The sequence below is a fragment of the Patella vulgata genome, chromosome 2 (genome assembly GCF_932274485.2).
Source record: "Patella vulgata chromosome 2, xgPatVulg1.2, whole genome shotgun sequence".
NCBI classification, from domain to species: Eukaryota; Metazoa; Mollusca; class Gastropoda; family Patellidae; genus Patella; species Patella vulgata.
In genome coordinates this window covers 46480754-46496856 of record NC_065880.2, presented here as the reverse complement: position 1 = coordinate 46496856, position 16103 = coordinate 46480754, and the positions used below count along the sequence as shown (strand labels likewise).

Genomic DNA, 16103 nt, shown 5'->3' with positions numbered 1-16103 from the left:
TCAGCTGAAGAGAGCATTTGCCCAAAAAATAATTTGTCTTGATTTATTTGTAATGTGCACTTTTGGTTGCTCTGTCCTATGGATCTGGGCTTGTGTAACTCAGTAATGTTCTCAAACTTCTCAGAGCTATATCAAGAATGTATTAATTTACAATTTGACTAACAATATACACCTGTACTAATTATTAATATTTATAAAAGAAGAGGTTATTTTTCATTAAAATATAGAAATATATAGTCTATTTTTACAGTTATATGTACCCATATGTCTTCTATCGTTGAATTATACATAGAAAAAGAACAAAAAATCTATTAGAAACAAATATCAGGAATGGTATATTTACAAACAATTTTTGTTTATTAACTTAATTTAACATATTGTATACATCAATTATCTATTTATATAATCAGACTAATAACATGGATAGACAATTGACATCTAAAAAAAAGTTCTAAAAAATCGAACTGTAAACAAAAGCACATAAAGCTTGGAAAATGGTTAAAAAGAGAAGACAACGAATGAGAACTTTAGACACCCTTCTCATATTAAGACCCTTCTGACGAAAACATTAACTTATAATTATAAAGAATTGTTTTCATTGCATGATTGCTAAAATGTCAGCTATAAATATATCTGCAATTATTTTAAAATTAATACTATAATGCTAATTTGTATAACATTTAACAATAACACATATATCAAGTCAATGGCTGTCATTCACAAATCTTTGAAAGTGTATTTGTAACATCAAGAATTCTTGAAACAAACAACTGCAAGTTTCTAAATCTAAACACACTATTATGGTTTTGATGTGAAATGTCCCCTTAAAGCCTACTTCCTTCATAGCTTGAAAATTGAAAGCTGCAAGTAAAAGACTTAAACCAATCATTCTCCCTTTAAATCAATAGTTAATACATGTATCAGTATAAGATATATAAATATAAGTATTAATGTAACAGAAATAGAAGATTCATTACAAGAAGGGCACTTGAAATAATATGATGCTGGTAATAGGCTATATAATACTACTTAATATAATACAGATTGTGGTTTCCTTGCATTAAATAATACAAATATTGTGACTAATTATTAGGCATTTTATGTGAACACAAACTGCTTTAGATTAGATTTAACCCCAAGACCTCTGAGTTCCTGAACATTTTGCACCTATACACTAGGTTCCTGTGAGCAAGACATCTGGATATACACAAATGAACATCGCAGTCGGAGAACAAACCACTCGTATTGAGCACACTACATTGTTGCTTTCATGAGTTATCCAATATTCCACCTTGTACCAACAGTTGTTATCTAAACGTAACAAATGAAGGTCTATTAGTATTCTGGACACTACAATGCCAGAAATTGCCCAGAATCATCCATTATAATACAATACTATGATTTTTTGATGTATGACAATTCATACAATCTAAAGCAGAATAGTCTTATCACAAAAATGCTGTCATATGATAGTAAGTCTTTGGTGTTGCATGGAAAATGAACAATGAATGCTTTTTGTCAAATAATGCTAGAGCGTACAATAATAGTAATATTGCTGCAATAATACTAACACAGGATTTATAATTAATTCAAAGATTATATACAGAATAAAGGCTTTACAACATATAGGACTATAATTTTGGTGCATGTATCATCAAGTTCCGTAACTTTACAATCACTAACTGAATGTGGCTATGTTTTCGAGGATGATTGAATTGAGATCGTTTAAGATTGATTTTAAAATGTCTGACATAAATATATTGAGCCAATACATACAGAACAATTAATCTTAATAACCCATAGTTACGATCTTAATAACCCACAGTTACGGACTGAGAGTATACCAAGTTTCATTTTTAAAACTTGTAGATGCTTGATCAAGCTAAATTATCAGAAGATAAATTAAAAACAGCTGGTTAAATAATTTAGGATTTTCTCTATGTACATGCATGACTAACATGAAATGCTGAAACAACATACTCATAAATGCTTCTTCCTTATACAACAAGGACGGTTCAATTAAATATCTACTGATATATTTTTCTATTAATATATGTAGTCCTAATACAAAAATATGCTTGGTTTAATATTCACAAGAAAGATATGAAAAATTTCTTAGGAGTGTTAATAAATATCAAATCAATTTCTTTTTGTACATAATACATTATTGTTTACATTTTAAATAGGAAATTTGCCATATTATCAATATTCATTACTTTTTATACATACTGACACTGTCTCATGAAAATTGCAAAGTGTAACATTATAAAAAAATTTTTATCATTTATCTGTACTGTCTTGGAATATATGCTGATGCTGCTCGTAACAAATAATCTGTTCTAACACCATCAGTATGTCGTCTTTGATGGTTACTGATTGGTCGTCTGCCTCGGAAACCAGGTGTTGTCTGCTACAAAAAGAGGTTAAAACACAAGTTTACAAATTCATCAAAAACTTAAAGTATTCAATTCTGTTAATCGGATGTTGTACTTCAACTAGCTCTATATATAATATATTTCCATGGCATATCATGTGTAATAAATTGGATGTTAAAATTGTATTGAACAATGACCTATAGTATCTATGAATACATTTAGTTTTGCACTGTTTCTCAGTCAGTCTGTTCAATAACTTAAATCAGTTGTAACTTAATATTGGTTTAACCTGCGGACAATTTTTTCTAATGGGATAAGAAATCCATCTCACAAAACAGAGAAGTTTATTATTCTCAAGAAATCAGATAATTTCTAGCAGGCATCTCTATACATCATATATAATATTTAAACTGAACATGCATTAAAAGAGGCACAAAAAAATCAATTACAGATCTTAGTACATGTTCAATCACAAATATATCCCATGTAGAATAAGTGCAATTTATTATGGCAATACAACGTCATTTAAGTCAAATATTTTTGTATAAGACAATATTTTACATAACTACTACTCTGGACTTTTTTAGCACAAATTTTAGTCAGCTAAAAAAGTCAATTTTAAGCAAAAAAGCAAGACAAAAAAATATGTGAAAATCTTTTTTCCTTAGCATAGGGAAAATTATAAACTTCAGTTCATTTATTCAGATCACGGATAGTAGGTTTCTACATTGATTGTTTCTTTATCATAGGCTTACATATCATATTAATGAAACTCTCTATTGTATTTAATAAAGCTAAATGTAATCATGCAGAAAAAACGGTAAATAGGAAATCTAAATATTTGATAAGTCAATGGTGGATCTATAATAAAACAAAGCATGAAGATGATGCAGTTAGGGAAAAACAATTAACTATATGGTGCCATGCAAATATAAAGAACTATACCCAAGTTATCTATGATTGATTCTCCTTTTATAAAATAGCTAACAAAGAAAAACAAGTTGATTTTTATTATTCAACCTTTATCTTCAGTCAATTCAAAGAAGCGACCATTAGAAAAATCTACTCATGTCCCGAGATAATGCATGAATTTTGAATGATAAATTACTGTAAATTTTTACCATAAACATAATGTTGTCCAATGCTGGTAATACTATTCCCCTAAACAGTAAATGTTAGATTTCAAATTTTGCAGAATGGCCACTATTTATGTAAAAACAAGACAACGGTGAGGCTGATGTCCCCCGCCGAAAAACCCAAAATAAATAGATGACACATGTTAATTAATCGCACATTTATTCTTTTCAAAAGTATCAAGCAATCAAACTGATTATCAACTATACACTAAGTTTCATCACTCTCTATCAGACAGAATCAAAGTTATCTTGTCCCAAAGCATCGACCAATGAAATTTCTTAGCTCTGCTTAGCTTTAGCTCAAAATGTTAATCATTGAACTCAGTCAAGACATTCACCTAATGAACATCTACATCAAGTTCAAACATTCTACCTTAATTAAAAGCAGAGTTATTGTGTTCCAAAGTCTCGACCAATCAAACTGCTTATCGCTCTGCTTACCCTGAGCAGGAAATGCTCATTATCGAACATAAGTCAAAATACTGATGTAATAAAACTACACACCAAATTTCACCACTATCACTTAATTAGAGAGAGAGAGAGAGAAATGGGGTTTAACGTCCACACGACACAAACTAGGTCATTTTGGGACTGACATGTGGTTTAATCTTATTTCAATAATACACTTGTGCGTAGGGGTCTTTAGCAGTGGGAGGAAACCGGAGGACCCAGAGAAAACCTATTCCTTGTCACGTACAACCGGGGATTCGAAACCACGCCAGTTGACTCAATGACAGGCCTTATAATACAGCGCACACGTGCTAACCATTCGGCCATCCAACCCCCCCACTTAATTAGAACGAAAGTTATCGTGTACCAAAGCATCAACCAATCAAATTTCTTATCTCTGCTTACCCTAAGCAGAAAATGCTCATCTTCGAACTCTATCAAGGCATTGACCTAATAAACACCTACGCCAAGTTTAAACTTATAGCTCAATTAGAAGGAGAGTTATTGTGTTCCAAAGTCTAGGCCAAACTGCTTACCCTGAGCAGAAAATGCTCATTATCGAACTTAGTCAAGGTATTGATATAATGAAACTATACACCCGGTTTCATCACTCTCACTTAATTAGAACTAAAAATATTGTGTCCCAAAGCACCAACCAATCAAATTGCTTATCTCTGCTTACCCTAAGCAGAAAATGCTCATCTTCAAACTCCATCAAGGCATTGACCTAATAAACACCCACACCAAGTTTGAAGATTCTAGCTCAATTAGAAGGAGAGTTATTGTGTCCCAAAAAGTGTGACTGACAGATGGACGGACAGACGGACGAAGGAACCCATTTTAATAGTCCCCTGCTTTCTTTGAAAGACGGGGGACAAAAAGTACTGGTACTGACCATATCAACAATCAATAGTTTTTGGAATTACAACCTTACTATGGAATATAAAAATTTGTCCAAGTGTGAACTAGGCTTTAATTTAAAGGGGTGGCCAAATGGTAAGCTGATATCATAAGACCCATTATTTATGCAAGCCATAGGTTCGGTCCTGGATTTGTATGTGACAAGGAATAGGGTCACTGACACCTGCCTGACCTCATGGTTTTTATCCAGTTTACTTCCACCTCAAAAGATGCTTGCTATTGAATAGGGATCTATTACTGTGTTTTTTCAAAATGTTGAATATGTCATTTATGTAAATGTACTACTGATAAATGAAAATGATGAATGATACAGATTTGACCTGGTATTTAAAAGGAAACCTGTTCATGTATATAAACTGATTGAAACAAATTTAATTAAGAAATTAGTATTTTATTTTATCATCATAGTTATTAAACAAGGCATTACAATAGTCACTTTTGTACATTCCAAACTGATAATTAATGGAAAAGAACCTCTTTGACTTGGGTAAAAATCAAGTTCTATATTGGACTTATTAGATCTGCCACTGTTGATTAGTCATGAGCCAAGATTAATAATATGATTAAATTTCATTTCTGCACAGTCAACTACTGCTCAAAGAATTTATGTCCTTAAAGCTACTGATCGTCATCTGCATTTTTTGGACAGAATATAATTTTTTATAGCTTAATCCACACTAAAATGTACTCAGATTCATTATTTAACATTAAATTAAGAAAAAAATCATATTTGGGACATTTTTAAGTCATCATAACTTTGTAAATACATAACGAATTCCTTCAACTTTTTGGGAGCTGGGTGGCCAAATGCTTAATGCGTGCGTGTTGCATCATAATGTCTATCATTGAGTCAAGTGGCATGGTTTCAATTCCCCGCTTGTATGTGACAAGGCGCAGGGTTGCCTGTCCAACCTAGTGGGTTTTCTCTGGGTTCTCCAGTTTCTTCCCACTGCCAAAGACCCCTACGCACAAGCAAATTATTGAAATAAAAATGAACTATAGGTTAGTTCAAAGGTCAAAAATAATCTAGTTTTTGTCGAGTTGACGTTAAACCACATTTCTCTTTCTTTCCTTCAACTTTTACAATACTGGTATTGCAGTTTGCAAGGAATCCCCCAAATAACAATCAGTGGCTTTAATATACCTGTACATACAACACAAGCTAAAAACAGATGGACTTATTATTATAAACACAAATAAAAGCCTACCTGATTACTGTTAGAACTAATATTAGCTGCCTGATGTGAAACCTGGTGACCAGTTGTATGATTCACTTGTGGATGTTTATTTTCCGCAGCTGTGTAAATAAAAAGGAAAATGAATTTTTTTTAAATTTTGAATGTCTCCTTTAGTACTGCAAATCCAAATAAAGTTAATTACTTGTTTGTCCTCAATAATTCTGGTTATGTGCAGGGAATATATTTTTTAAATTTTTATTTCCAAATACATCCACAGTGAACAAATGGGATAAGACAGAAAGTCATACTGAAAATATAGCGATGGTGGCTGGCATTTAAAAGTAGAATTAAATTACAGATGAGCACCATTCATGACTAAATCATTGTCCTGTCTTGACAATAACAAAGTTTGGTCTCAGTCTTGTCCTGACAATAAGATAGTTTGGTCTTTCTCATCTGGGAGAAGGATGTTTGTCTCCTCGGTTACAAATTGAGTCAAAATTTCGTAGGACTATAATATGGTACTTACTTTTTAACTTTTCATTTAATCTATCCAAACTTTCTATTAATTGTTGTTCTTCTATTGACAAAGCAGACGGCACTGTAAAAAAAATATTTAAATTTTTATTATGGAGATAATTTCATCTGATTCATCAAGTAGGATTGGTATTCAACTTTGTTAATTTGAAAACAAATTCATTTTTAAACCAAAGTTAACATTTCAAGCAAAAGATAAGAGAACCTATATCTAATTATCTAATCAATAATACAGATTTTTCTCCACAAATCTAATCAATTTATAAAGAAGTATGTGTAACACAATATCAACGATTTTCCTCACAACACCAAAATGTTAATATCAGGAATTATTATCAGACACTATATTGCAGTCATATAACAAAGCATGCTTAACAAATGTTTAATCAGAGTTTACCAAAATAATAATGTCTGTGTTTACTTTTATTCTTGTAAAGAGTGAAGATTTGATTCCAGTCACACAATATCATGTCAAACAATAATATTCCTCCACTAACCTTTATTATTATTAGAGTTAGCTATGTTTTGTCTAAGCTGAAGATCATCCATGGCATGATGAATCTGACTTTCTGGTATGGATCGGTTACTGGTTAGCTGTTCAGCCATCATGAACACAGCCATACTGTCACTTACTGGAAGAAGAAAGAATTCTAATAAAATATTTTTATCAATGAAACAAAAAAATTTAAAGATAGCAAACCATTAAATTAAAATGGCTTTCAAAACCATTTCAAGAGGCAAATGCTCAAATGCTTATTTATTATTAAGAATTCCTAATTACTATTTGTATACAGTATCATTTTGACCGTAAAATCTTTTCAAATGGTTTGGTTCCCGGCTTGTGTGACAAGGAGTAGGGTCACCTGTCAAACCTTGTGGATCCCCTGGTTACCCCTGTGCTAAAGACCCATACGCACGAGCAAATTATTTCAGTAAAATTGAACCATATGTTAGTCTCAAAATGATCTAGTTTGTGTTGAATGGACATTAAACCCTATTTCTCTCTTTTCAAAATATATGACCTCAACTTACCATCATCTTTTTTAGTAGGTGACGTATTAGACTGAGATATTTGTGGCATGAAATTATTTGTTTTAGCTGTATTTATTTTAGAATTAACTTTCTCCTGCTGTCGTCTCTGTTGCAACAAACCATATTTCTTTAGATAACCATTAGATGTACCCTGGTTGGTCTGTCGAGCTTGGTACACTTTAGTGGCCGTTCGTGGCTGATAAGCTGATCCTACCCGTGTAGGGGGACCTATAGATCCTAGTGCACCTCCATCAATTACTTTACTGGAGATCTGTGCAGCCTGTCGACTCAATAAAACTGAGTCGGACTGGGCCTGGGAACAATTACTTCTTTCTTCATCATTGGGATGTAGACATGTACGAACTGTCTCCCATAGCTGATTGATCTCATCATCAGTTGGTGTCCGATCAATTCGTAAACCATTTTCATCAAAAACCGGTTGACCATAGTGGACATTAGAGGCATGGGGAGGACTTGCACTGTTTTTTGGCAATGTTGTTTGTTTGGTAGCATCAGTCATTTTGAGGTGCACAGCCTTTGTTCCATTTGTTTGATATTTACTGGTGACTGCCTGTGTTGACAGGTTACCATTTGTAGTGTACTGTGGACTCTGTTGTGTGGTGACGACTTTACCCATAAAATTGTTGTTAACTAAAGTCACTTTCTTCTCCAGCTCTGCTTGTAAGTTTTTGTAGTAAATTTCGGCTTGTTCTGTTTGTGGTGGTTCATGTGATTGGATAATATGAGCAACAGCTTTAGGTTTAGTAATTTCTGATGTGACAGCTCGTTGGGTACCTGCACTTACTGCTCTTGGTGGTTTGGCTGCAGATGGAGGCACTTTCGCCATCTTTGAAACATACCTTGCTGATGATGCTCGAGCTTTAATAAAAAAATAAAAAGATATTATGAACATCCCATGTGATTTATTATCCATGGCTTGTCTGTCAACAAAACAAACACGTTCATAATACAATTTTATAAGTTTAACTTTTATGTGAAACAAGTAAAATAATTACCGGTACTTTTTAGTCCTTCTAAAAATTAGAAGTTCAAGTGTTTTAATACACTATGTTGCAACAAGAGGAAATAGTTTAAAAATATCAGTTATAGTCGCAAATCGCTGAGAATCAACAGGTGCTTCTTGTTACAAAGGTGAAGCATCTATTAGTTTTAAAACATTATAAAGATCCAATGAAAATATGGACCCTGTAGTGTTAACGTAAATTTCAAAGATCCAAAAGTCAATGAAACAGATGATGTTCAACTTTCTATCCACCGTAAATATACATCCATCAGTGTGAGACTATCACAAAGTTTGTCACCATGGTTACTGAATTTCAATTGTCAATGGATGATCAACATGCACTTTCTGCTGAATGCGAACGTGGCTTAAAAATTCATGAAAGTTTAAACTTTGAACAAGCGGTTGCCATGCAAGATATGCCCACATTTTGCAAGAGATGAACAGAGAATGAGCTAAAAAAATAACGTGATTTTTGGAACAATCAGGGGCCATAATCCAGGAAGATATTGTCCGATATGCACGAATATCAACAGGAACCGAGATCTTTGAGTTATGAACATACATTTCAAGTTTCATCAAAATCAGATAAAAATTGTGACCTCTAGAGGGTCCACAACCTTGGTATTACATACTTTTACACAATTTGCGTACAAAGAGCGGCCATTTCAGGAAGTTACAATCCGATATGTGCAATTATCCAAAAGAACCAAGATCTGTGGGTTGGTTATAAGTTATAAACATGTATTTCAAGTTTCATCAAAATCAGATCAAAATTGTGACCTCTAGAGTGTCCACACAACCTTGATATACCAGATGTTTACACTATTTGTGTACGAGCGGCAGCCATTTTGTCTGGCAGTTTTGGTCTGATTTTCACGAAATTCGAACTCAACCATCATTTTGGTGTAACGATGATATATTCAAAAAGTTTTTTTAAATCGGATAATAATTGTGACCTCTAGAGGAACCACAAGCTAAAAACGTGATTTTTCGTACAATCAGGGGCCATAATTCAGGAAGTTACGATCCAATAACTTCGAAAGAAACTCAGATCTTTGGGTCTGGGTTATATACATGCATTTCAAGTTTCATCAAAATCAGATGACCAGCGGCTGCCAGGTAGGATACGCCCACATTTTCGAGAGATGGATAGAGAACAAGCTAAAAAGAAAGCGATTTTTTCGTACAATCAGGGGCCATAATTCAGGAAGTTACGGTCCGATATGCACAAATATCGAAAGGAACCGAGATTTTTGGATTAAAAACTTACATTTCAAGTTTCAACAAAATCGGATAAAAATTGATATACCATATTTTTACGCTAATTGAGAACGAACGGTGGCCATTGTGTCTGTCAATTTTGGGTCTATTTTCACAAAATTCAAACTCAACTGTCCTTAGGGTGGAACGGTAATATAATAATACGGTTTTTTAAATCGGATAAAAACTATGACCTCTAATGGGTCCACAAGCTAAAAACATGATTTTTCGTACAATCAGGGGCCATAATTCAGGAAGTTACGGTCCGATATGCACGAATATCTTTGGGTTATAAACTTACATTTCAAGTTTCAAAAAAATCGGATAAAAATTGTGACCTCTATAGGGTTCACAACTTTGATATACCATATTTTTACGCTATTTGAGAACGAACGGCGGCCATTTTGTCTGTCAATTTTGGGCCGATTTTCACGAAATTCGAACTCGGCCATCCTTAGGGTGTAACGGGGATATAATAAAACGTTTTTTTAAATCGGATAAAAATTATGACCTCTATAGGGTCCACAAGCTAAAAACGTGATTTTTTGTACAATCAGGGGCCATAATTCAGGAAGTTACGGTCCGATATGCCCGAATATCGAAAGGAACCAAGATCTTTGGGTTATCAACTTACATTTCAAGTTTCAACAAAATCGGATAAAAATTGTGACCTCTATAGTGTCCACAAGCTAAAAACGTGATTTTTCGTACAAACAGGGGCCATAATCCATGAAGTTTCGATTCCAATACATGCCAATATCGAAAGCAGCCGAGATATTTTGGAGATAAAACTATATTTCATAATACGTCCACATGAAAATGTGGGCGTATAAAAATTGTGACCTCTAGAGCGTCCACAAGCTAAAAACATGATTTTTCGAACAATCAGGGGCCATAATCCATAAAGTTATGCTCCGATACATGCCAATATCGAAAGGAATCAAGATCTTTGGGAGATAGACCTATATTTCAAGTTTCGTCAAAATCAGATAAAAATTATGACCTGTAGAGTGTCCACAAACAAATTGTGGACGGACGTCCGGATGACAAACAGGGCAATGGCATAATACGTCCACATGAAAATGTGGGCATATAAAAAATAGGACATAAATCGATAATAAACCTTTATATAGAAATATCTACCTCTAGGTTTTTTTAAATTAATTTTCATACCGGTATGTGTGTCATGGTGAGAAAATGAGGATATCAGAATATCATCCTCCTCATTATCACTCAAATCAGCAAATCTTACACTCTTCTTACCAGACTGAAATTCAGAATACTATATTGTTCATAAACAAACACATTAGACTCGTATAGCAGATGCACAAAATGTACTACTTCAATAAATGTAAGTTAGTTAAAGACGAAAAGACAGGCTTAATCTTAGAATTGTGACGTCATATCAAAAATCAGTCAGTAAATTGATTTGAATTTGACCAATGAACAAGCATGTCAAGTGTCATGTTGATTATAACTGAACTGGTGGATCCTTTGGCTTTTTTGAATAACAAGAACAAGATGAATAGTGCTTGGTTCTTGGCACAAAAAGACAGTTCTTACCTTAGGTCTGTTTTTCATTTCTTCACTCATTTGTCTGTGTATTCTAGCTATCTCTATACTATCTCTCATACTAGTAGTACTGGGCGATTTCTTTAATATACCTACAATATTCTCTGTACTATCAGCTCTAGTAATTACATTTGTTGTATTACTGTTGGTTGTTCTTGTATTGGGCGGCGCTTCTCGTTGAGGTGTGCTTGTGTCTGGAAACTTAGGTTGAACTTTCACCTTATCATCGTTAGTTGATGTTAATTTACCTTCAACCAAATTTAATGTTCCCGCTAATATACTACCACTTATATTTTTATTTCCGTTATTTCTATCACCACTAGACATATGGCTCGTACCATTAGATACACTATCAACAGTTTTTGTTTTTAATGGAGTGCTAACAACAGAAGTAGCAGACGGGTTTGGAAGTTTAGAACTAGTTACGTGTGTATCAGTATTTTTATAATATTGAGAAACAGGATCAGAATAAACACGAGATATACTAGTCGTAGATACATAAGAATTTGTTTCTGATGTTGTACACATATTATTTACATTGTTAGCGCTATTTGTGTTAAAAACAGTCCGAGGCTTAACTTGTGGTGTTGTTATATTGTACGTTGTGGCTGTAGATATTGTGGATGCCATCTTATTATTATAGTCTCCTTTAGAAACATTTGCAGGAGTATTATATGTCACAGCTTCAGTTTTCTGCGGTTCTACCCAAGTTTTGACATGAGCTGATGGTCTCTCGTCATTGATATCAGGTGAGTGTTGGTAGGGATTATTAATGGCTGTAACATTAGCCTGTAACATATTACCAGATAAAACAAATACAGGTTTAACACCATTAGTTGATATAGGCACAGTACCAATGCCACTGTTAGGTTGAGACAGATAGGATAATGTTGTTTCTGGAACGTTATTATGAACAGTTAAGTCAGAATAAGATAACGGCACAGTTGATCTGAGAGAAACCCCACGAATTTCAGATTTGCTAGGGGTCTGATGTGCATGATTGGTTTCTAAATAGAATCCACCCTTCACTCCACCACTTAGTGCCACCGGATAAATCAGATTGTGAGCTAACAAGTTTGGGTCGTCTTCTACAACTTGCTGTTTATTTCTTACATTAAGGCTATCTTCTAAACTATCAACACTTGATAAACTTTCGCTATGTCTTATCGGGGACTCCTCCCTCTCTTCTGTGCCATTTATTTTACTATCGCGTGCAATTTCATTAGAAATAGCTTCGTTGAACTCATAGAGTGATCTCTGTTGCTGGTCTAACAAAAGCTGCTGATGTTCTTCAAGCTGCTGTTCAAAAAGACTTTTACTATCATTCCAGTTCCGTAGACTTTTATCCATCATCTCGGCATGATCTTGCACTTGTGTCTGAGAAGATGGTGATGAGGGCCGGTGTTGATGACTCTTGTGTTTGTTAAAATATGGACGGCTAAGGGGATCGGAAGGATAGTTACCGGCTGGTAAAGGACTTGATGTTCTTCCGCCATGTTGCGTATAATTGTTCTGTCGAGAGATGGGTGGACTACCTCGTACTAATTTCAAAGCATCTTCTATCGCTGAAGTTGAATATTTATAGCTTTTAGAGCTGGTCGGTCTACTGTGTGATACATGCGATCTCTGAAATCGTTCTGTGGCTGATTTTTGTTCTTCATGGCGTTTAGCTAATATTTCTTGCCTTCTTTTCTCCTCTCTCAATGCTTCATTTTTTCTTTTGGCAGCTTGAGCCCTGAAAAATCAATCATTTGTCAGAATTATTGAAAACAATAAATTCAGTTTCACTGACAATGATTTTCAATTCATTACATGTGGCTAGCATAAGCTTCTTCACAGAACCTCTTTTCAATTCATGAAAAATACTTGACTGTCTAACTAAGTTAGTAATTTTTTGGTTTTTAATTAATTGTCATAATAAATGAACATCTCTAATCATAAGACCTCAAAGATAAAACTATACGTTATGTACACGTACTAATTTTAAGATTCTTTCAGCATTTCTGAAAGTATACAGTAATATAAAGCACAACATAAAATATTCTCTTACTTTCTTCTTTTGTTTGTTTCATGGGATAACTTCTTGGCCCGTGCTAGCACATCTATCTTCACATTATAGGTTGTTGATTTTAAATTTTCAAGATGTTCCTTTTCTAGAGTTTGATATTGTTTTCTGTTATTCGTTGTAAGGTAAAAAAAAAATGAGCACAAATTGCCAATACAACAAGTATTCTAAGAGTCATGCTGAAGCAGTACATGTCCAACTAACTCGTCAACAAAGGGCCATAACTCGTTAGTAGTCCCACGAAACATGACAATGTCTGCTATATACATCAATTTAGAAACCTTCAATCAAATACTTCCAATAAACAGAATTGCCAGTTCAATTTTAAAAAATGCCACGATTTAGTAACATTTCTTAAGTCAACAAAGGCCCGTAATTCAACTATATCCAAGACATGGTGATCAAACTGTTGTCATCACCAACATCTTGTAAAACAGGCTCCCATGAGCAATAACAATAAGTGTTGATTGCAAATATTGAGTGCCTACATGATGACACCAATTGTGGTATCAGGGTGTTCTGAATGTGTGTAGGTAGGAATTGTTATCTAGTTTCAAACAACCATTTTAAATGGGTTGATTGCTTAATAACTTGGGTGCAAAGCTTGGACCATTTTTCTTTTAGACATAAAATTCAACAAAGAATCGATAGGCTTATTTCATAAATTAGGTTACCCACAATTTTCTTGTACGGTTAAATTGTTTATTTATTTAAGCTTACTATACTACATTAATTATTGATATCACATCAATTATTTACTCTGGCAGCAGTAACCTGTGCGTCCAGTCTAGATCTATATGTTTTCATACATTGGAGAATTTTTACTAAAATACTATATCAAATTAAAGGAGTTAAATCGCTAATATTTGGGACCTACAAATTGACACAAATGGGTCGCAACGTATATAATAATGTAATATGAATATAAATAAACTGAATTACATTCATCGTTTCCGTTTTTAATCTATTTTCAAAGCAGTTATTTTCGGCGAAATACGCCAGAAGTCTCAATCCAATGGCAATCTCTAGCGTCTGGTTATTCCAGTCTACACCGATAGTATTTATTGCGCATGTTCTCCAGATAAAGATATGGGGTCATCGTTTGACATGACTTATGTCTAACCTCGTTCTTCCAGTCGTTTGTTACAAATTCCGCTGAAACGCATTATGGTACACGATTCGTGTACCAATTGTAAAATGTTTATTTTGTCTTAAAATATTGGATATCAGAAGCCCATCTTTTTCCAGTAAGACCACAACACCAATTTTGATTAAAATTGACAAATTATTCGTGTTTTCATTGTCGAAGGTTTTGGATGATATTGAGTTAGAGACTTAGCTACTTTAAACGTTCTTGATTTTTAATATAAATAATTATATTCTACTAGTTATAAGTTAGTACTATTAATTAGAGTACCGGGCGGTAGTTTATTTGCGAACTTTCAAAATAACCTATGATGTGACATTGTGACAATAAAGAAGTGTTAAAGTTAGACATAATAAAATAACAATCTACATAAAGGAAGACATGACACACATGAAAATAGCGAATATAAAAGGTTGATCATAGTCCATTCCATTCAGTAACGTACACAAAAAAAAAAGAAGCCAAGACTGGCAACACCTGTACCTGAAGTCTGAAGACGTCATGATTTTGTCAAGAGAATTTATAAGTTAGCAAAGGATACGAATAGGCTCCCGCCAACATTTTGTCTAAAACCCATGGAATCGCTCAAATCAAACCATTTTCTGTTATTTTCTTAGTTTCAATCCTGTAATTTAAATAAAACACAACATTTTTTCGCACAAAAAATTAAGTTAGAAACCAAAGTCAGCCATGTTGTTTTCGCTAACAACATGCGCTGGAATTCATTCTTTGGACATTTCTGCGCAAAGGGAATTTAACTCTATTCAGGTAGCCTCGATTATAAAGCGCAGAGGAAAACATGCTGCAAAATTAAAGGGACTGCATGTCGTTTTGTTGTATTTTTATTTTTTGTTCCCCGCCTTTCGAAGAAAGCAGGGGACTATTAAAATGGGTTCGTCCGCCTGTCTGTCCGTCCGTCTGTCTGTCCGTCACACTTTTTGGGACACAATAACTCTCTTTCTAACTGAGCTAGGATGTCCAAACTTGGTGTAGGTGTTTATTAGGTCATGGAAATGCCTTGATGGAGTTCGAAGATGAGCATTTTCTGCTGAGGGTAAGCAGAGATAAGCAATTTGATTGGTTGATGCTTTGGGACACGATAACTTTAGTTTTAATTAAGTGAGAGTGATGAAATTTGGCGTATAGTTTTATTACACCAATGCCTTGACAAAGTTCGATAATGAGCATTTTCTGCTCTGAGTAAGCGGAGCGATAAGTAATTTGATTGATCATGACTTTGGAACATAATAGCTCTCATTCTAATTTAGCTAGAATGTTCACACTTGGCTTAGGTGTTTATTAGGTGAATGCCTTGACGGTGTTCGAAGATGAGAATTTTCTGCTTGGGTTAATAGCAGAGATAAGCAATTTGATTGGTTGATGCTTTGGGACACGATAACAATAAC

The 16103-nt window shown here is 34.0% G+C and overlaps 1 protein-coding gene across 6 annotated transcripts; it reads right to left on the bottom strand.

The window, feature by feature from the left end:
• Positions 1-23: 23 nt before the first annotated feature.
• On the bottom strand, positions 24-15433 carry LOC126810692 (uncharacterized). 6 transcript variants are annotated; one of them, XM_050535886.2, is made up of 10 exons: positions 15239-15433; positions 13536-13658; positions 11477-13220; positions 11057-11180; positions 7630-8508; positions 7095-7229; positions 6590-6661; positions 6091-6179; positions 3321-3358; positions 2276-2410 (listed from the first exon to the last, which is right to left on the bottom strand). In XM_050535886.2, the coding sequence occupies exons 1-9, from the start codon at positions 15256-15258 to the stop codon at positions 3326-3328; spliced, it is 3219 nt and encodes a 1072-aa protein (XP_050391843.1). In that variant the 5' UTR covers positions 15259-15433; the 3' UTR covers positions 2276-2410; positions 3321-3325. The 6 variants fall into 6 exon arrangements, with proteins under 6 accessions (XP_050391839.1, XP_050391840.1, XP_050391841.1 ...); XM_050535887.2 differs by having other exon boundaries at positions 2361-2407; XM_050535882.2 differs by lacking the exon at positions 3321-3358 and having other exon boundaries at positions 24-2410.
• Positions 15434-16103: the final 670 nt, after the last annotated feature.

Excerpts from the sequence above, each read along its gene's own strand:
- LOC126810692 (XM_050535882.2), bottom strand. The coding sequence starts at position 15,258 with ATGTTGGCGGGAGCCTATTC. Across the intron at positions 13,221-13,535 it reads GAAACAAACAAAAGAAGAAA|GGCTCAAGCTGCCAAAAGAA; the intron begins GTAAGAGAATAT and ends TTGATTTTTCAG. Across the intron at positions 7,230-7,629 it reads ACCTACTAAAAAAGATGATG|TAAGTGACAGTATGGCTGTG; the intron begins GTAAGTTGAGGT and ends TTCTTCTTCCAG.